The sequence below is a fragment of the Typopeltis vanoorti genome, chromosome 13 (genome assembly GCF_054136105.1).
Source record: "Typopeltis vanoorti isolate ZY-2024b chromosome 13, IOZ_Tvanoo_1.0, whole genome shotgun sequence".
NCBI classification, from domain to species: domain Eukaryota; kingdom Metazoa; phylum Arthropoda; class Arachnida; order Uropygi; family Thelyphonidae; genus Typopeltis; species Typopeltis vanoorti.
The window spans coordinates 80,756,720-80,777,377 of NC_143561.1; the positions used below are offsets into that span (position 1 = coordinate 80,756,720).

General features: G+C 35.3%; 1 protein-coding gene across 1 annotated transcript; it reads right to left on the reverse strand.

Annotated features, from left to right (window-relative positions):
• Positions 1-1,438: 1,438 nt before the first annotated feature.
• On the reverse strand, positions 1,439-20,044 carry eve (homeobox protein even-skipped). Its single transcript, XM_090402633.1, has 3 exons — positions 19,795-20,044; positions 8,628-8,788; positions 1,439-2,059 (listed from the first exon to the last, which is right to left on the reverse strand). The coding sequence occupies exons 1-3, from the start codon at positions 20,042-20,044 to the stop codon at positions 1,439-1,441; spliced, it is 1,032 nt and encodes a 343-aa protein (XP_090258759.1).
• Positions 20,045-20,658: the final 614 nt, after the last annotated feature.

The window sequence follows — 20,658 nt, forward strand, 5'->3', positions numbered from 1 at the left end:
CTTTGGCATGAAACTCTTAGATCGTAGTTTTCGATCTCAGAGTTTCGCATACTGGCTGTAAAATAATAAGGGATTTTTATCCCCTTAATTTAGTCTTAACATTCTCTATTCTGAATTTATTAATGTAATCATGAATTTCGGGGTACAACAAATATAATTCATATTGCATTCGGTTTCATTCAGATGATTATCCCTTCATAATATTAACCATGAAGAGCTTATATGGTTTATAAAGGAAGAGCCTTCAAAGTAAGATGACAAAATGATATTTTATTAAATACATATAATGTAAATTACAACGAGTACGTCTGTACACTATGTACAATAAATGGTCACGAAATAGAAGAATAATCCTGATAATGGATCATTTCATGATTCACAGAATTATGACGTCATCAGGTGCAGCAACACCTAGCTGATACTAGGTAAGCATTGTAATAGGGATCTCCGCAGCTATTTACAAGCATGAAATTTATATCATGGATTTCAAATACATAAGCAGTGATCACACATACTGCTAGCTAAACAATATAGCGTTTAAGTCTAATAGCTTCTCATTTCTAATACACGTCAGAGGAAGAAATACTAACAGCTTTCTTTAGGCAAGCGCAAATTGCATCTATCTTCTTGAAATTCATCTGTAACTTGGAACTATGGGACTCCGTATACTGTTGAAAGCATAAATTATCTTTCCACTTCTCAAGTGATGCGTACCGTTATTGCTTGCATTTTCATGGGGTTGCTCCAGATTACCCTCAGTCAGTTCGTACATACGCTTTAAAATAAGGTCTTGATTTTTTTTTTTTTTTTTGCAATTTGCTGGATTCTGAAGTGGTATAATAACGCGTAATGACTTCTCTTATCTTGAAGGATAACATATTTTATGCTGAACTGAATATTTGATGTCAAAGATCAATTAGATTTTTCAGATAAGTAATGAGGACTGACACCAGAAAAAAAAGTCTATTCAACCGATTTTATTTCATGTTTTTATCAGATTCTCAAAATTCAGAAACAAGAAGTCGATTCTATAACGTCCCTGAGAACAGAAACAATCTTAGAGGCTGCCAAACAGCACAAAATAACCGTAGTTGTGTAAAGTTTGGACGAGCAGTCTGTTTCTATACGTTGCATGCTATACAGCTGTCAATCAACTATCATTAGCCTGGTCCATTAGTAGCAGTTAAAAGAGGTGACGTTTTAAGAGATTCCAATCAAAATGACTGAGCAATAGAACTTCGATTTTTAACCTACAGAAATCTTCTCGTCATGGAGAAGAACTTAGTATGACGTGTTCCGTGACAATTTTATCGCCTTACAGGCCTGAACCATAACAGTTCACGCCTGTAAGAAAGCATCTTCAATGTTCTTTTTGTTTCTGTGCATTAAAAAAACCCAACGCAGAGGTTCTTTAGATGTCTTCATGTCCCTTAAAGCATCATGCCCTCTCTATATCACTTTTGTATGGCTGAAAGAGGTTAGGTCGGGGTGCTTCCACCGTTGTCTGAACCGGACAGATGTTACTCTGAAGAGGTAGGGAACTGCCATTAGTAGACAGAGGGGGCACTCCAAGACCCACTCCGACACTCGGAAAACCAAACAGATGACATCTGCAAGAATCGGCAACTGACGCATTCGGTACTGAAGAAGGTGTCGAGCCGGGCACGGGACATGCGGTGAAATGGCCACTGACGAGCGGCGAGACTGCGGCTCCATTGCCATTCAACGATGGAGGCGAGACGGAAGCACCGCCGTGAGTTGCACCCGTCGGTAAAGGAACATCGTTGTTGCCGGGAGGAGGGGGCCTCAAGTAGGATGGCGCCAGGAGCGACGACTGCGGTCTCACGGGTAGAGAGTACGGGTGGTAGCGACTGAGAGAGGACAAAGCACTGTAGTACCCGAAAGATAATGTGCTGGCGGGAAGAGGATAGGAGTAACCCCCGACTCCGGCAGCAGCAGCGGCATTCAACATATATGCAGCAAAATGGGGATCGGCGTAAGGCCAAGCGAGAGCCATTCGTTGTCTCTTGTCTTTCATTCGTCGGTTCTGAAACCACACCTAAAAAGTAAATAAAAAATGGAAATCAGTCCTATGAAACCTCGGTGTAAAAGTGATAAAAGAACTATTAGATAAATATTCACATACATACAGACTAACACACGTATATGCTCGTGCTCTCACACCCACTCACAGGGAAATAACATGCACTTAATAAACATAAGCTAAACTGCCTAATACAAAAATGAATACTTAATAAAGAAGTAGAAAACAAGAAAACTAACGCAGGTGTACACACACACACACACACATAACAACAAGTTTATGGTCCTACGCGAACATTTTGCTAATTGAAATTAATTGTTATCGTTAACTTGACAACCAAAACTAAATTGAGAAAGACAAGAGACAGCAAACGGTTCTACTTGGTGTTGACAACTGGGGATTTATGTTGATGTTTTGGCCACATGAAACTATTACGAAGAATAGTCTATTACTAAGACGGCTGCGTTGCTGCATCTACCAGTTACCCGAGAAGGGTGTGGCAAATAGTTTTCTAGAAGACTTACATCTTTCCGAGATGGCAAAATCAAACCCGTTGCGCCAAGTCGGTTGTGTACAAGACACTGACCTTGAGCACATAGCATTTTGATACCTACAGTGCCAACAAATAATAAGGCGTGCGTTAAGGAAAAAATTATGTTAGGCGGGAATGTCGGATTTAAAGCACAACATAACATTCATATTCATACTCATATAAATCTTTAAGTAAAGGCTGCACATGGAATATATAAACCGCTTTAAGCCAAACTGAAATAAAGCTGCATTCTCAAGTTCATAGTTTTAAGACTACTCGAACAAACAAACTTTTTTTTAATCCTTTTATAATAAGAAATTTTCGGATTTTTTCCCCATAATTAGTATTGTAAGGAATGCTTACGAATCTGGTATTTTTTATGTTTTTTTCAGATTTTCAAACTACAGGAAACGAGGTTCCAATTATTAAAACAAGAGTTTCAATCCCCGACTGAGTTTTTCGTACTCGTCATGGAAACAATGAATATAGGAATCAATTTCCAATCGACTTCCAAGTTTTTCCATTACCAATCTACAGATGTTTTTCCGGCGATTAGCAGTTCTTCGGCAACATTTATAAGAACTTTTCAACTAAAGGTGAGGTAATCAGTCTCGTGCGAGGGTACGTCGCTTTCCCTTCGAAGAATGCAGATTTTAATCCTACAAAAACTAGCTGCTGGAGAACGCAATTAATAGACACGATATAGTTGTTCTCGTACTCCTAGTTGCTTTGATGTAATTATAAACTCCTAATGGCAGTGTTCACGAAGGTAAACACAGCTCGCTACCGGATTGTAGTAACTGTTACTTCTCCTTTAGTAGCATAATTGTATTTCAAAGTTTGTTAAGAAAATACGAATATCTCACTCTTATGCCAAGCGGGATGCAGAGATATATTAATCCTCAAGAATAACGCTACTCGGTTGCCGTGTCTTCGATTTCGGGATCAGAAGAATATTTTCAACTCTACATTCCTACTTTTTAAACACCACAGTAAAACAGACAAAAAAAAAAGCATTATTTTGGCTTCATTGAGTTTGCATTTTAATTCACAAGAGGAGATTTTGTGTAGGAACGACTTTACGAGCACATCTTGCTTGCTTCATCAATCAATCTGAACTTCTACTTCACTAAAAGAATGAATATATTCTGTATAATATAGGAAAGAACCTGGGTTCAAATCCCGTCTAGAAAGCGAAGAACTTTATCAGGGCTTTTCCATTTAAGGCGAGTCAGCCGGTCTCATACGGAGATGGAAAGATATCCCTCTCCCGGAAAGACGGGTTTTTTTTTTCCATCTCTCAAACAGGCGCACTGGCGCCTGTTTGAGAGATGGAAACAAATAGACGCACATTCCTCAGCCGCATCTTAAAGGGATGCGGCTGAGGAATGGCAAGCTGGTTGGCTACCGTAAAGTTGCTTAAAATCCCTAATCAAAGAACCTAACCTTGGAATGACGAGAATTTGATGGAGCGATAGGAAAGAACATACTTGAACATTCTGCTGTGAACAGTATTATTATTTTTAGAGGGAAAAAAAAGGAAATCACAGGGAAAATTAATTTCGAGGAGAGGCCTATTGAAGAAGAACATCTTATCGAGATTTTTCTTGAAGTTACATTTTAAGTAAGCAACTCAGAGGTATTAGATGATTTGGTTCCTCTAAGTTTCTTATTTAAAATAAACTCCCATCTCGTACATCCAAGTCGTCAGATTTGACACGATGAGATTCTAGAAACTCTTTTAGATTTAAGAAAGGAATTTAACAAGCTACATTTTCCCTAAAATAAAGCGCCTATCAAATTATCTTTGGGAATCTTTCCATTTTCCAGCCTGAATCCAAAAACTATAAGGCGAGATTAATGTTCATATATGTAACTCGGAGATAGACGCCTGCCCTGTTCCTTGATTCAGTAAAAAGAAGATTTTGTGCAGCGGAAATTCCTCATGTACAAGATAATATTAAGTTTTCTGTACACTGAAAATTATCAATGGGATCATTATCTCTCCCTAGCTAATAAAATTCTTCAAAAGGTCGGACACAAAGGTTCATATCCCGCTTAAGGCATTAATGTTAGTAAAGCCTTCCGCAAACAGTTCAATAGCTTGGAGTTTATAGTGTATCCCCACCTTCCTTTTCATTTTCTTTCTTTTTTAATGAAATACAACTTTCAAATGCTTTCTAAATTGCTTTAGGTTTTGCTTCATTTTAGGACTTTAATAACTTATATAATTCCAATCAAAGCTGCATTACAATCTCGTTCTAGAGCATTCGCTATTATTAAAAAAAGCCATTGTACACTAAACAGATGCTCATTTAGTAACCACTCGGTTCACGAATACTGCGTTCACTAGATCACTTCCTAAATCCTCACTTTTGATCGGAAGAACCCGGATTCAAACGATATCTAGGAAGCAAAGAACTATTATAGAGCTTTCCAAATAAGGTGAGTTAGCTAATCGCATAGTGGGTGTAAAGGGTTTTTCCTCATGAAAATTCGGGTTTCTATGAATTAGGTTTCTAATTCATCAATTAGGTTTCTATGAATCCAAGTTACTCGGACTTGATAGGTCATTGAATTTAACATTCAGGAGAAGATGAGATGAGATCCTAAATTTAATACAAAATATAATCAAAACGCAGCAGATGAAGTTTCACTCCTGGCTGGCAATAAAATATTTGCGGTGAGCTACACGTCCACATTTGGTATAATGCATGCAGACAGGAAATCAAATGATAATAACGATAAATAATAAAACTGCAGCTTTGTTAAATAGGGCTTTATGAATTCGTGGAACTATAATCTGTACTAAAACTGCAACTGGAAGACCCATTTTAATAAGGAACCATATATCAAATTTCACCCATACCCATATAATAAAGAACGATATATAAAGAAGTCTAATACAATACTTTGCTTTTACTTCTTCTATAATATATGTCTTCTTTTAAGAAAGAATTTTCTTCAAAATGTAATTTCCAATAACATAAAGTAAACAAAATATTTCATATTATGTGTAAATATTATACAGAAGACTTTACTATTGCCGAGGAAGTGGATGCAAAAGACAGAGAATTGATATTCATTTTCACTTTACCGTTAATGTCGATCAATGTAGAATATAAAAAATCTTCCCATCAAAAGAAAACTGTATTATAGCTTTCGGAGTGGGGAGGAAGTATGCGAGAATATGATGATCTGTGTGTATTTCGAGTCAACTAGCCAGAAAGCAGGTTAGTTGCTGACAGATGTAAATTCTTTGAAAAATCAGTACAGGATGTTAGGTTGCCGAGGGTTTAAAAAATAATTTGGAAAAGCACCTGAAAACGATACAGCAGTTTAGGTCCAGCAAGACTAAAGGTTGAATATTTGAAAGACTATAAAATAAAGTAATTTGCTTTTTCTTTTCTCTCCTTCTTCAAAAAATAGTTGCTCGGGGAATTTCTTTACGTGCAAAAATATTTCAACTCTCTTTCCTGCTGTCTCTATCTAAACTAAAAGCGGTTGAATTTGTTTTATGAAGTCCTGTAAGGCCGATGCATTATTCATACACAGTCTCTGCCTAGCGCTGTATATACCGAAATAAACTCAAAAAAAGGCTTTCATGTGAAACTAAAGATGGCATTTACAGCAATGAATCGAAAGAGCTAACTTTTCTACTAAGAAAGTTGTTTAGTGGGGGGGGGGTTCTCGCATGTCGTCGTCCCCACCACCAAACCAAATAAAAACACGATGATGACAAATATATATATATATATATATATATATATATTACAGTATATCGAAAGCTTTCCCCGGCTCATTATGACAATGTAAGAATTTAACTTCTGTTTTGCCAAGGACTCCTACATAAAAACAAACATTTTGCAGTAAAATCTTTAATCGCCATTAAAAGCCACAAGGCGGGACAGTTGCAAAAAAATTAATGCTTACTTCTTTTAATGCCAACCCTCACAACTCGTGAATCGTTGAAAATAGATTTTCAACTTAAAACGTCGAGAACTTCTCTGCACATGATTTTATGCCATTTCAGGATCCTCGATAAAAGATCAGATGATGAAAATCATCTATCATATAGTTCGACTAGAACACAATGAAGCCACACCGTTTACTTACTTTGTATTTTTAATTAGCAGTAAGGCGAAGTGAAATGTTTATTTACTTATTTTTAGAATGATTTAGAATACTTAAAGCAATGCGAAAAGAATAATATTCTTTCTAATACATTTGTTATGTTGTTCTGATGTTTTTAATAATAATAAGAAAGTGATAGCAAGATGAAGAATCCTCGTCGTGAATGCAGGACTTGAAAGAGACGTTACCATTCAGGAGTGACGTATTCGCCGGAGTTCAAAGCAGTATGTCCCCTCCCTTCCTCAAGAAGAAGGTTGCACACACACACACACACACACACACACACGCACATTCATGATTTATGAGTATGTCACTATACTGAAATTTTGTTAACAGTCGATAAGGTGTTGGTAGAGAACAGGCGTAAGAAGGCTTAAAAAAAGTTAACTCACAAGAAAAACTGTAGTCTACGGACCTAAAAAAAAATGCGTTACGCCATTGCTAGGTAGAACTAATTGTTTTTAAAAGCACGTTTTAATACTGATTTTATAAAGAAGTTTGCTAAAACGCCTTGTATAATAAAAGATTGTGTTGAACTGGATATTATTGAAAACAAAGACAATGATACTGCACTTAATATGCAAAACATCCTCTCTCTCTCTCACACACACACACACACACACACACACATTGGTTCATAATGCTGTCGGGAAAACAACATGTACCCTTTCTCCACCATTTAGTTAGAAATACTTAGGTTTAAATCTTATGTAGAACGAGCAGAACGTTTCTAAAGACTTTTTCAACTGAAGGTAAGTCAATGGCGGATATAAACCATTATTTACAGGTCTTAGTGGATGTCCATATCAAAAGAATAACTGAACGCCTCTCTTAATTATTCTTTGAAGATTTGGCATTTAGTTTAAGAAAGTATTGGGCAGTTGACAAATGTTAGGAAGGGAGATAGAAAATGTGGGAGGATTAGAAAGATATAGATTTTTTTAACATTTTCTTGCTTTATATATTAATATAATTTATTTCAAATTAACAATTTTATTTTTTTATTTTATTTTTTTTTACATATCAAAAAAAGACACTGTTTGCCATATATCTGAAATTCACAATTTTACTTTTACGACCCTGCCTACCGCTCCCATTCCTCTTTATAATGTCATTGATGAGATAAGTTAGCTGGTCTCGTACGGGCGCTGCATGATTGCTTTTCCTGGAAAGTCCTGCAGGCAAATCGAGTGGTTAAAGCACACGTATTACAGTCAAAATTCACATCACTTCAAGCCAGCTTTAATTGTAACACTGCAACTTCACCATACAATTTAACCAGCACCAGCCTACTTACTACAACAACAAATCCATATATTCATGTTTCACCAAGAAGTAGTTAAATTCTTTGTAATGTACCTCCATTCCCGATTTTCTGAACCTGTTTGCACCCGAGATGAAAATTTCAAAAATAATTCCAAACAATTCGATTCCGACTTGCACAAAAAAAAATCTATATCTTACTTAATATCCATAAGAAAGGGGGTCACATAGGACACGCGTTTTCAATTACTTACGTCTCTCTTAGCCTGCGTAATGGGTCGTTATCACATTCCAATGTTTAGGACTAAGAACATTCCAGTGAATTGACGTTTTTAGGCCTTGTAAATAAACCACACACACACACACACACACATACACACACACACACACACACACACACACAGAGAGAGAGAGAGAGAGAGAGAGAGAGAGAGAGAGAGAGAGAGAGTTGAATTGAAAGAGGTCAAAAGGCAAATTAAAACAAAAGGAGAACACTTTCCTTATTAACGTCTAGAAAATTTACGGTGAGAAGGGCTTTCGCTGAACGCTTCTGAGTGTTATAATTAGTGAGATCGTAAACGCTGATTATAAAGACAGTAATCGTTAACAAAAAAGGGTTAACAAGCTTTTCACGTTTTAGAGGGAAATTCTTACCTTTATTGTACTCTCAGGGAGATTGAGGGCGGCGGCGAGTTCGCACCGTCTTGGCCGTGACACGTAATTTTCCCTGCAAAATTCTTTCTCCAGTCTGCCTAGCTGTTCACGAGTGAATGCCGTTCGGTACCGACGAATGGTGTTCACGTCTTGCGCGGCATCTAGAATGAGAAACATCGTGCATAAACTATACAATGAGAATATATTTTTTTATAACTTTCATTTTCAGTTTGTAATGAATAAGCTTCGTCAGAATCATTCAATACCAATAAGATAATTTTTGTCTGCTGCAGATAAATTATACATTTACCAGCAGCAGACAAACGAATTATGCTATAAATGGGTAATACTGACATTTCTAACTTCAAAATTATTTCATTGTCATAGTAACGGTAAGGAGCTTTAGTGCATAATATAGGTTTCTCTTAAGACACATATATATATATATATATATATATATATATATCTTATTGATTATATTGATTCATTTTACAAATTTTTCTAAAAATAAAACACTTATTATTCTAACAAGAGAAATGATTTTCCACGGGCGATAAATTATAGCTTGCATTATATCGATGAATCTTTAACTCAATAGTTTACAATAATAATAATAATATTCTTTCCCCCCACTATATAAATTTCTAGTCTTAGAAATTCTCAGTAATTTCCTAATAATTCCGTAGGATAATATGAAATAAATTTATTTCGTTTTTAACCCAACGATTACTTCAGTAGAAGTAATCTACTGAAGTAATCGTTGTAGCCAAAAATTTTAGCCAAACGAACTTCAGTAGAAGTTCGTTTGGCTAAAAATTAAACTGCCTTAACTGCAATTTAAATCGAATTTAATAAATTTGGGAGCCGATGTATTGTGTAAAGCCTGCCTTACAAAATACAGTTTTACGCACATAGACTTGGCATGTATGCGTGCGTGTGTGTGTGTGTGTGTGTGTGTGTTTCTTCAAACTCTTACTTCGATTGTTTATATTAAATAGTTCAAAAAAGCACAAGAGCATTTGATGGCATCATAACACGGCACTAGGTTCTAGTAGCTAGTCGTCTGCTTGTCTAGTGGTCATACTAAACAAGCCACCCGCTTTAGGGATCGAATATCGTATCGCTAATGTTTCCTAATGGGTTCCATTGGGAGTGGACATATCCCGCTTTCAGAGAGGCTTCAAGTGATGCTACACAGAACCACACTATCCGCCTCTTGTCTAATTCAGAAAGCAAGAAAACTAGGAAGAAGAAGAAAAGAAAAAAAAAAAAACGAGACTATCTACTCGAGTCAGCGGTATAATTAGATGAGACTGGAAGACGGGACTGACTTCAGCAAAATATAATGCATGCGCACATTCAAACAACTACTCTTTCACTCCAATTGATTGTTTATAAATACAGTATATGGATTTTTGTTGTTGCTTAAAATAAGACTTAAGTTTCAAGCTTATGGAATATCATCCCAATGAGTGGAATAAAGATTTAGTTAAGTTCTTTTCTATTTAGGGCGATGGTGATTAATAAATTATAACTTTATTAATAAAATAATTTTATTAAAATAGCTATTTTAATTTAATAATCTAACAATAATTAATGTTGTTATTTGAATATTGTAATTAGTTAATGAAATAGGACTACAAACTTATTTCACATCCGGGATCCCTGTAATGCTTGGCAAGTTATAGACAACAAAGCCAGTTTTAACCTTTTTTGAAACAAGGCACAGGTTAGATTCAAAGCCTTCAAGCCAGCTTGAATTTATGAGGCATCACCCCCTTTTGAATATGGCACGTAGCTAACGTTTATTATAACCCCCTGCTACTGGGTAGTAAAAATTCCTTAACGAACACATACATATTTATTAATCCTATTAATCACCATCCTCCTCCTCTTTAGAGGAATCATCTCTGGGTGCCTCTTCATTTTAAGAAATGAGTGAATATATTAGTCTGTGAATATAGTTAGTTGGTTGTCCATATCAACCTACCGTCAGCAATACAATTAAACGAAACTACAATAATTTATCGTTCCAGTTATTTCTTGGTTAGAAGTCTATAATACATAAAACTAACTACTTCAATTTTTGTTCACATAAAAAGATAGTTACTCTTTCGAATCTAGGGCATGTGCTAAGGCAACACATAAGAGTACGCCCGAATCTTCAGGCTCACATTTTCAGGAGAACAAAATGGTAAAATTCCGAAAAATGACATTTCAAAGCAGAAAAACATTTATTCAAGAGTATACGACGAAAACTCTCAAACCATTATCTTCTCGGCAAGACGAAAATTCCCATTTTTATCTTTTTAGATTATCGTCACAGGAAGCGCGAGACTCCTTTGAATAGATATGTTGAAGGTTATTCTAAACAAGTGTTCCCTTACAGGACACCTAAAGACAACTATGACAGCGGAGAGGTGTGGGTTATTTGACAGGGGCTGACATCCCACTTTGCCAGTGCGTCAACTCATACACTGCACAGGACGGCTGGCGCGTGGCGTCCTCGGGACTGGTATCCTGCTGTCCGCAAAGCACGTGACTAGAGATATATGAATTTCCTTTCTTCTCTTCTTAATCTTGTGCATAACCGTACTGATTCATGTCTACGCACAATTTAACAGTTTTTAGAGATATGTGGTCTATTGAATTCAAAGAGAAGAAAACAAGTCCTTCTATCTTTGATTTTCGTGTAATATATCATTTTTTTCTTTGCTTGGATATCACGCTAGCTGTAGTCAAACTGAATTTCAGATCAAGGCAATAAAACATCTAAAATTCCTACCAGCATTTGAACGTCATTAAAAATAAGATTGGACAATAATGGAGTTTATCAAATTATTAACCTGTTTATTAACAAAGCACTCCCGTAGACCTTAAATCTTCTTTTCGCAACTAATTCAAATGTAATAATTGCTACAAAATATAAATGAACATGTAGCGTGATTGCCTCGATAATATTTAGGTTGCTGTTTAGAATTAATGCCGGTACAAGTAAGGCTGTGAGGCGAGTCTATTCAAGCACTGGCTGCAAACTCCGTGGTTTTTTTTTTCTTTTTTTTTCCCAAGCAAAGGGCCTCGTTAATACTGGGCTACGAAAGCTATGATAATATTTAAGGTTGCCAGCTTTACCTCAGAGTCAATCTGAGGTAAAATTTGCGACGTAACAGAAGGAAAAAAACCGTAATGCAATAATATCAAATAATTATTTTAATATCAGTATCTCATATGTCGTTCATCCATTCAAACATTGACCATTGACGGCGAAATCTCCTTGGATTTCCATGAAAACAATACATTTTTCTCAATTTATTGTTTTACGCATTTGCTGAACATATTTTTAGACCTAACATGGTTGTTTTGACCTCAGTTTCGTGATAATGAAAGTATTATCTTTGACTTTCACTTTATTTAAGGATTTCCTTACAAGATTTAACTTCAATAATAGACTGAACAGAGTACTAATGAAAGACAAAACCAATCTTTCTATAAAATCATGAGTGGACTGTAGGTCAGATAAACCGAGAATTCCAGTCTAAAAGGCTATAACATGGAACACAAATCGCTTGCGGGAGATGCTATTCCCCTGGTCAACCAGACCGGCAATATTTTATGATTATTTTTAGTACTACTGCTTCTATATCGTACTAGTACTGATATTTGTCGCCTTCGTAGTATTGTCGTTGCGACATGCCCTTCAGTTCTAAAGTGGTTCGATTTACAAGGGAATTTTCAATTAATGGTGAGCTACCAATCTTAGTTGAAGTTTCTTCAAGAATCTTGTGTTTTTTCATCAACGTTCACCTCATAACCGTTTGGTTTAATCTAAACAAAGAACTAACAAACCAAACTGCTATCGTTCCCAATGGCGTGGTGGCTTGGGCGGTATGTAAAAAGTTTTTCATAATATTATTTAAAAACTTTAAAATGTGCCAGGATTAAAAGATTGGTATCTAATAAAATTTCAGCGGGAGGAGAAAATCATAGTTTTGGATTATTTAAGAATTAACGCCGAATCCATTGATTAAAAGTCTTTTCGAGAAAAAGCACCTGTAAGTTATCATGAAATGGTCTAAAAATACAAAAAAAAAAAAAAAAAACCATTAATCTTTAAGAAAAATGATTTCAAGTTAAAGAATGATTAACGTACAATCCGGAGATGGCAGATTTTAATGTTTTCAAAGACAAAGCATTGTCTCGGATTCTTGGACAATAAAAGCAACTCAATACAGAAGGCTTGCATAATCCTAAGCTCTTAATCACTTTCAAAAAGATATATCTATATTGAGCACATTTTCGGTGAAAACAACCAATGCGGCATGAAACTGCCAGGTGAAGAACGATATTCTAAGGCTTTTTCCGAGTCAATCCGGCTTTGAGACCTGCTTAGTGCATCGTATTGGTTATTGTTCTTTAATCATAAAGCTGCCTATAAACATTTTTTTTTTTTTTTTTGCTTTTCTTGTAGGTAAAAAGCAAAAAAACCCTCAGGTTATCTGAAAGTTATTAAGTCCAGTATCGATCCGTTATAACTATTTATGTGTGCCGCTGACTGTTAATTAATATTATCCCTTTAATTAATAAATAATTAATCACTTACAAAATCATAAACCTTCGTTATATCTACTGTCACATTTCCTAATTATCAAATTACGAAATTACAGTGCATTATCTTTCTTCTGGCGCTAATGTTTTTCACATACTGTGCTAAAGATTTTTCCAAATGAAGGATTATTTTCCAGTAAGCTGATTACCAAATAATCTCTAAAATTATTTATCCTTTTTAATAATTAAAACTTGACAGGAGGCAAAAAAAAAATACGAATACGCCGGGTATTAATTCTTTTTCAATGTTTCTTTAAAAAAGAAAATAAAAATACAGTTTTTTTTTCCGACTTTAAACAGCTACTGTTAAGGAATTTAAACTCTCTACTGACCTCTAGTGATCGCCTACAAGCTTTGTTGTCTCGGATAGCATCATCAGCAGCGAAAAATATATAAATTATCTTTGTATTGTTTTGCTATCAACCTTAACCTACACAAAAAAGAAAAAAATAATAATAATAACCGAAATGTCTCATTAAAACCATTAGAAGATGCCTTTTCTTTTCTCGAGAATTCAAAAGTAATCAACTGTGATTTATTACTTCCTCGGAGAATTATGACAACAGCCTATTCATGACTATGTGATGCCTTTTTACTATGCGATCCGAAGCTGAAGGTGCACAGGAGCATTTAAAATGACTATAGCCTCGTACTTGGTATGTATTGCAAGGAAGAGGAGAAGAAGGGATATTAATGGATCCAGAATAAGTGCTTTAGGATAAGACATGCTACTTAAAAGTTTTATTTTGGGTTAATCTAAGTAACAAAGAAGATTTTGTAAAGTGCAAAGCGAGTATTGCTTTGTTTAGTTTGGAAGCAGAAATAAAAATCTTTATTTTTATCGGTATCCCAGACATCTAAAATGCACTTTTTAATTTGCCTTCCTAGTTGTTCGAGTGGAGAGAACCAACCCGACAGTCAACAGCCTGGAGTTTTCGTTGACCGATCTGGGACCACTAGCCTGCTTATTGCAGGTAAAAGAGCTTGAAAAATTTTCGCGTCTGGTCTTTAAAGCAGGATTTCCAGATTATCTAACCCTTAGCCAAAACTCTTAGCCAAAAATGAGTTTTACAACTTTACATGGACAGAATACACATTAAAATGCACGTAGTGCAATTTTTTATGTATATTCTGTCCATGAAAATAATGTAAATTCAATGTGAAATTATCCAACAACCACTATATTGAGACGAGATAATTCACCTTCCTTACAAATGTACCTCGCGCTCTGAGATGTGATTCTTCATTACTTTAACAAAAGGCCATTCTTCGGAAAAATATACGATGAAGGTGCACTTTAACAGACTGAGAAGAAAACCCTTCATAATGCGAAACTTTCCCAGAATACTAGATTCTGGTTTGTTTCGTGTTGTAGGCAGCTATAGAAGTCAAATGGATCACAAACCAGCAAAGTGTAGGTGGGCACATTCTGAGTAAGTGGAGAGTAAATACGAACAAAATCATAAACATCTAATTCAGATTCCGAAAACGGCAATTAAATTTGGAATATTCCATTCCGATGTCAATTCAAATGCTCTGGAATAGAAATTAGTTGCTTTGTTAATGAGGTAACATTGATAGTGAGGCAACGGTCTTCGAAATAAAAATTATTTGGAGAAAACGAGCGGAGGGTAACATGTATTTGAAATAAATCTCTGAACTCATTCAAATACAGTTATGACTGTAGCATTTCTTACCCATCATTTTCTTAACTCATTCATTTCGATTAGTTTAAAAAAATACAGTACTCGTGTTCGAATCAGGACACGAAGAAATTAGCTGGTGAGATTAGAGAGATAGAAGGATTTCTTTCCTTGAAATTCGATTTTTTCATTCAACAACCAGGCAGGCATAAGAACTACTTTATCCTAAAATTATAGTCATGAAAACTAATTTTGGTAAATCTACAGGTCAGCGGACCCACAGACCTGTAGGTGCTGCAGATTGTTACTATTGTTTTAAAAATACAGTAAATATATTCTGTATTGTCATTCATTACTAATTGTATTAGCAGACACCTATTTTCGAATAGAATAGCTGCATTCTTCTTGGAAGTTTTTGATATGTAAAAAATCACTTTTTTTTTTTAATTCCACCCAAGAAAGTGTCAACTTATCAAATGTTTACTACCTTGGTTTGTAAAACCTTGTTTTAGAGACCAAGTAAGGAGCTCTTTCAGGTCTCCAATAAACAGAAAGGTGCTCTCACATTGAAATTCATCTAACACCTAAAGACATTCACCAAACACTATGTCCGCAGTGGGATTCGAACCCATCCATTCTGCTAACCAGGCTAGCTTGCTAATATGATTTTGTCTGTTTAATATTCTGAGAGAAACCTCAGGCTCTGATGTGATATGATCTCATGCATCCGTGTTATTCTGGTTACCAATCACGTGACCTTCCATTTGGATAAATCCGTTCCACAGAGCAAGAAAAAAAATGTTTAACAAACATAGCTCGAGTGTCTACCCCATAGTAGAAGGCAAACTCACCACTTGCTGAGTAGATGATGTTGTCCATATTACGAGCGTAGCTGCAAAAACTTGAGTTTTAAAGCTGAATATCAAAAGATTTTTATTGACAAGGCTGAATAATTTATTCTGTGTGTGTGTGGGGGGGGGATGCGTGCGTGTTTGCGTGCGCGTATTATGCTATGCTGCCATTATTTTAGTCTATGACTATTGTCAAGACACTTGGAAATAATATTTTTAACCCATCCAAATTTCAGATATGCATAATCATTGCTTTGCAAATCGATAGGAATGCACGGTATAAAAATGCATTATATTAATTCCTATCATATAAGTGTCATATTATCACCTTGCACGCTTCAAGAGCTCGTGGGACGCTCATTGGCCACTACTGATTTAGAACAATGAGAAGGGAGGAACAAGTACACAGGTTTAAATAAACAAAATTTTTTTAAAAAATCTACGCTGTATATCTGAGTAAAAGGTGCCTTAAAAGAATGTTGCCACTGTAAGGAATCCATCTCTACCCCCCCCCCCTCCTTCAGCGAAATTTCCAAGCGCGATTCTTCTTTATAAAGGTAGAAAATATACCGCAAGGTTCCGGGTAAATCAAGAATTGCAAAACATAATATAACAGTATTATAAACACACACAACAGTATAATAAAAAAAAACAATGATAGACATTTTCAATCATCGATGATCCGACCATCATCGCTGTTTTTATCGGCGCTAATTTTGCACCGAAAAAAAAAAGTTGACCCATGTATAAATTTCGCTGTGACATATCTAAAACATAACTGTTTTTTGGTGGTTCCTCTCACAACCGTTTTTGAAAAAGCACATTACGTTAATAGTGGGACGACGGTTAACTAGGAATCATGTTATAGAAACCAAATATCGTTTTCTGATTCAGATCTCCAATAAAGCAAGGTGGTGAGGTCTTACCGGCAGAAGAAAATAGTCGGCCTCCTACTAAATTTTTTCCCTTTTCAAATATTCAAACTTCGTATGCAAAGGGAATAATTAAAATTAATTTAGTACGTCAGCATGTTTTTCTTCGAAGACGTATTTTAGCATTTTTTGACAAATTTTACATGTTCTATATACATTTTTTTTTTTTATTTATGACACCGGCAGACATTATTTTTAAAAAAATGCAACAGTGGTTGCAATTTTAGTGTTTTCATTTCAGAATTATAAAGAGAACTCTCAAAGAGAAGAAGAAGCATCTCTTAGCGAACAGGAATGACACCTAACATCTAAAAATTGAACTTCATCAGATTAAACTGTGAACGATGCAGTTACGAATTCAGCAAATTTTACAAGACATTTGACACTTTATACGAACATGGTCTTCGCTGATTTAAAAAATCTAAATGTAAATTTAATTTTTCCAAAAAATCGAGCAATGATTGTTCGATTTTTTTCATTTCGCTTTCGTAGTGGTAATTTTTAAAACCTGTTTATTTATTCGGTAGACACAAGTAATTAATAAACAGAAATAATGAACTACTCTTTCAAGTTGACTATCGCGATCAGGAATTCTGACAATCTTATGAATGATAGTGCAACGTCTGAAAGGTATGTGAAGTAATGTTTCCGTCTGTGTTACTTAACTAATAGTTAAGTAACACAGACGGAAACTTTATTACCGGTTAGAATAAACGGCGTCTTCATGATAAAAAGTTATCAAATAGTATGCTACTGCATGAAATTGTAAAAAGGTAATTAAACTCATTGCTAAGCTCATTACTCGCTAACATTACTAAGCGTCCTTTATCGTAATTCTGTTCAACGGTTTTTCTTTGACTAAACAATCAAAGAAAAGCCATTAATAAGAATTATGCAAAACGACAAAACAAAATTATAGAGAATGTGGCGAGGGCCACACTTGATAGGGAGGATTCCATATAAGATTTAACCCGACTTCCTCGCTACCATTTCTTTCGTTGTGATTCACGTTACTCGTATAAAACCTTAAGGGGAAAATCGGCCATAAAAGTTACTTGGCAAGAGCAGATGAGCCTGTGCTAATTGGGTTGCTGTAAGGCGGCACACCACGTCACAAGGTCATATATACCGATTTCTAGTATTTTGACGGAGCGATTTTTGTTTCAATTTTGTTCCTGTGGATATCCTACTAATTTATTAAACTGAGTTCTTGAATTTACATGACAGACATTCACTGCTTTCGTTCAAGGCAATAAAAATTAGTCTACTAAATTAACTATTTTTCAATCTCCTTTTTTATTGCATAAAAATTTGTTTGTAAAACAAATTTTCTTTAAGCAATTCTCAGTTAAGTTGTACTTATTCCTTTTATTCCTAGTCTCTTCCAGCCAACACTGGAACTGAAAAAAATGCTACGAGATGCGAAACATAGATCGTAATACCTCTGGTTTATTTTCCAGAAAGGGAGTCAGTCAAAAAAAAAAAAAAAAAAAAAAGTCACACACGAAGTATACGATCAATGTCTTCAGCATTTTCCCTATTAAGTCCATTAATAAAAGTTGTTAAAAAGTAGATCGACCTGCTGTTTCCCCTTCATTTACATCGATTGAAAGTGGAAGTCAAAATGCTTGAAATGATCACAGTACTGGACAAACTTTGAGTCGATTTAATATGACTATTAGAAACTTCCTATATTTTATCATTTTTGTATGAGAAATCGGTAATAATACTAACTGTATAATTAGTAATAATACTACTTAAGTAAGAATAACCGGACTTTGTGGTGAATAGTAAATGATGTAATCAACCAACATGCTTCATGAACTTAAATGGAAGGACAAATTGTCACAAAAACTATTAAACGATGATACTCATACTTCTTTCTATATGAAAACAAAATGTGAATCTTTTAAATAGCTAGAAATCGGCATTAATCGGCTTATCATAAATAAGTTAGTAAATCAATAATATGTATTTTAAGCTGATCGCATTAAAAAAATCCTAAAGTATAATTTTCAGTATAAGATTAAGAAATGGACAAATGTCTAACTCCAGGTCACACTTAAAGAATCGGCAAGGTGAAAAACAAAAACTACTTCAAGTGTTTCTGGGTATTTAATAAATAATTCAATATGATGCACTTATAATTAAATTAACATAAAATCCATAATACACAAGAGCCACTCTTAACTATCCTTGCGAGATTTAAGAGAACTTTACGTAATATGTATTTCGCTAATATGAGTTTAAACCTACCGGTGAACGGTGATTAAGTAATACCGTAACGAATATTATTATTGTTATATTAAATCGCGGCAACACTGATCTGGTTATATTGTTTTTGTAAATATAAATTTACCAAATGATGTATTCATATTTTAGTGTATCTTTTCTGAATAATTGAAGTGGAATGCAAAATTCGAAGCACGCCACAGTTTAGCAGAAGACGCTGTGACGCTTAATTATTAATTATTTCTTTCTAAAAAAAAGGGGGGGGGAGTCCAATAACACATTTTCTTTCTGAAGCTGTTACTCGATATTCAGCGTACTTATATTAGTAGGGTATTATGGCAGATTAGATTTTGAATTTAAGATTAAAAGATTAAGGCACGTTGGCGATCCTGAACTATAAGAGCTAGAGGGGTAAAAAAAAAAGGAATGAATTGAAATAAAACATACGAATGCAATTATTCAAATTCAATTATTATTATATCTCCATGGAGCTGATCAGAAGACTCATCGCGGAATGTAGTTACCAACTAGTTCTAAAGCTATATTTGAAAAGATATAATGCGTATATAACTTCTTTCCTGAAATTAGTTTAATAGAGTAATTATGAATATCCACAAACCAATGAAATAAAGTTGCGATTCTTAATACGAATAATAATCTTTTGTTTTTTTCATCTAATTACTCATAACCTTAATGTTTACTTTTGATTAAAGAAACTATCACTACGTAAGTGCATAATATTCGTTTCATAATAAGGAATATTTGGAACCACTGCAAGGTTCCGAAATATCATGTTGCGAGAAGAGACTTCACTGCTTTCTAAATAATATAATAAGCAAACATAATTATAAACATATCGCTAATCAATCGAATGTCTAAGATTGTGTAAAAATCTAATTCTTACCTTTTTTCCCTTTGTCTTTACAATCTGGAGATTTTTCGTCAGAAGATGGTAGATCGGAAGTTTTACACTTCAAGTCATCCCTGAGAGGCGACTTTTCCGAATCTAATGGTTCATCCACGATTTGCACAGTCTGAGGGAGATGCCCTTTGAAGGGCAAGCCTCTAGGTTCAAATTTCGATTTCATCGGATCATCGGAACAAGTTTTATTTTCTTCGTTGCACAGGTCAGTGTTTAATCGTAAAGACTGCATGGCGTGCATGTGAATGCCGTCAGAAGTGTCCGGAGTGGAATGGGCCAGAGGTACACTAACAGTTTTTGTCAGCCTAACGCGAACCGGAAAATGGGGAGAGATCAAGAATTTTATGGTCGACCTCGAATGCGAAGGGTAAGAAAGAGCGAAGTTGGCCTCAAGTGCACAACATGTACTGGGCTCCTACTAGTGTAGACCCCTGTAAATCACCTCGAAAACAAACGCCCCGGGCACCGCAGCACTCACGTTACTCGACTAAACGCTTCCAGCCCGCCCATTACAAGAGGCGGGACTTCAATCACCACCAATAACTCAAGTCGCATGGTGATTGGCGAGCAGCTTGTACACCTTGATTGATAATGGTTATCTTGTCGCTTCCGATTGGATGAGAGCAAAGAAGTTGTTACCGCCATCACAGAGCCTCCATCAGCAGCAATAGCTACGGGCTTGCAAGATTATAATGGTTTCTTTGAGTGCATAACAACGCCATCACAGGTCGTGAACAAATAAAGCAGCACAATCTGTAACTATTTTGCCCCTTTAATCACTACCTAGGAAAAGTAAGCAATCAAATTCAATTTGTTTTTATACCTAACAAAGCTCTCGCACATAAG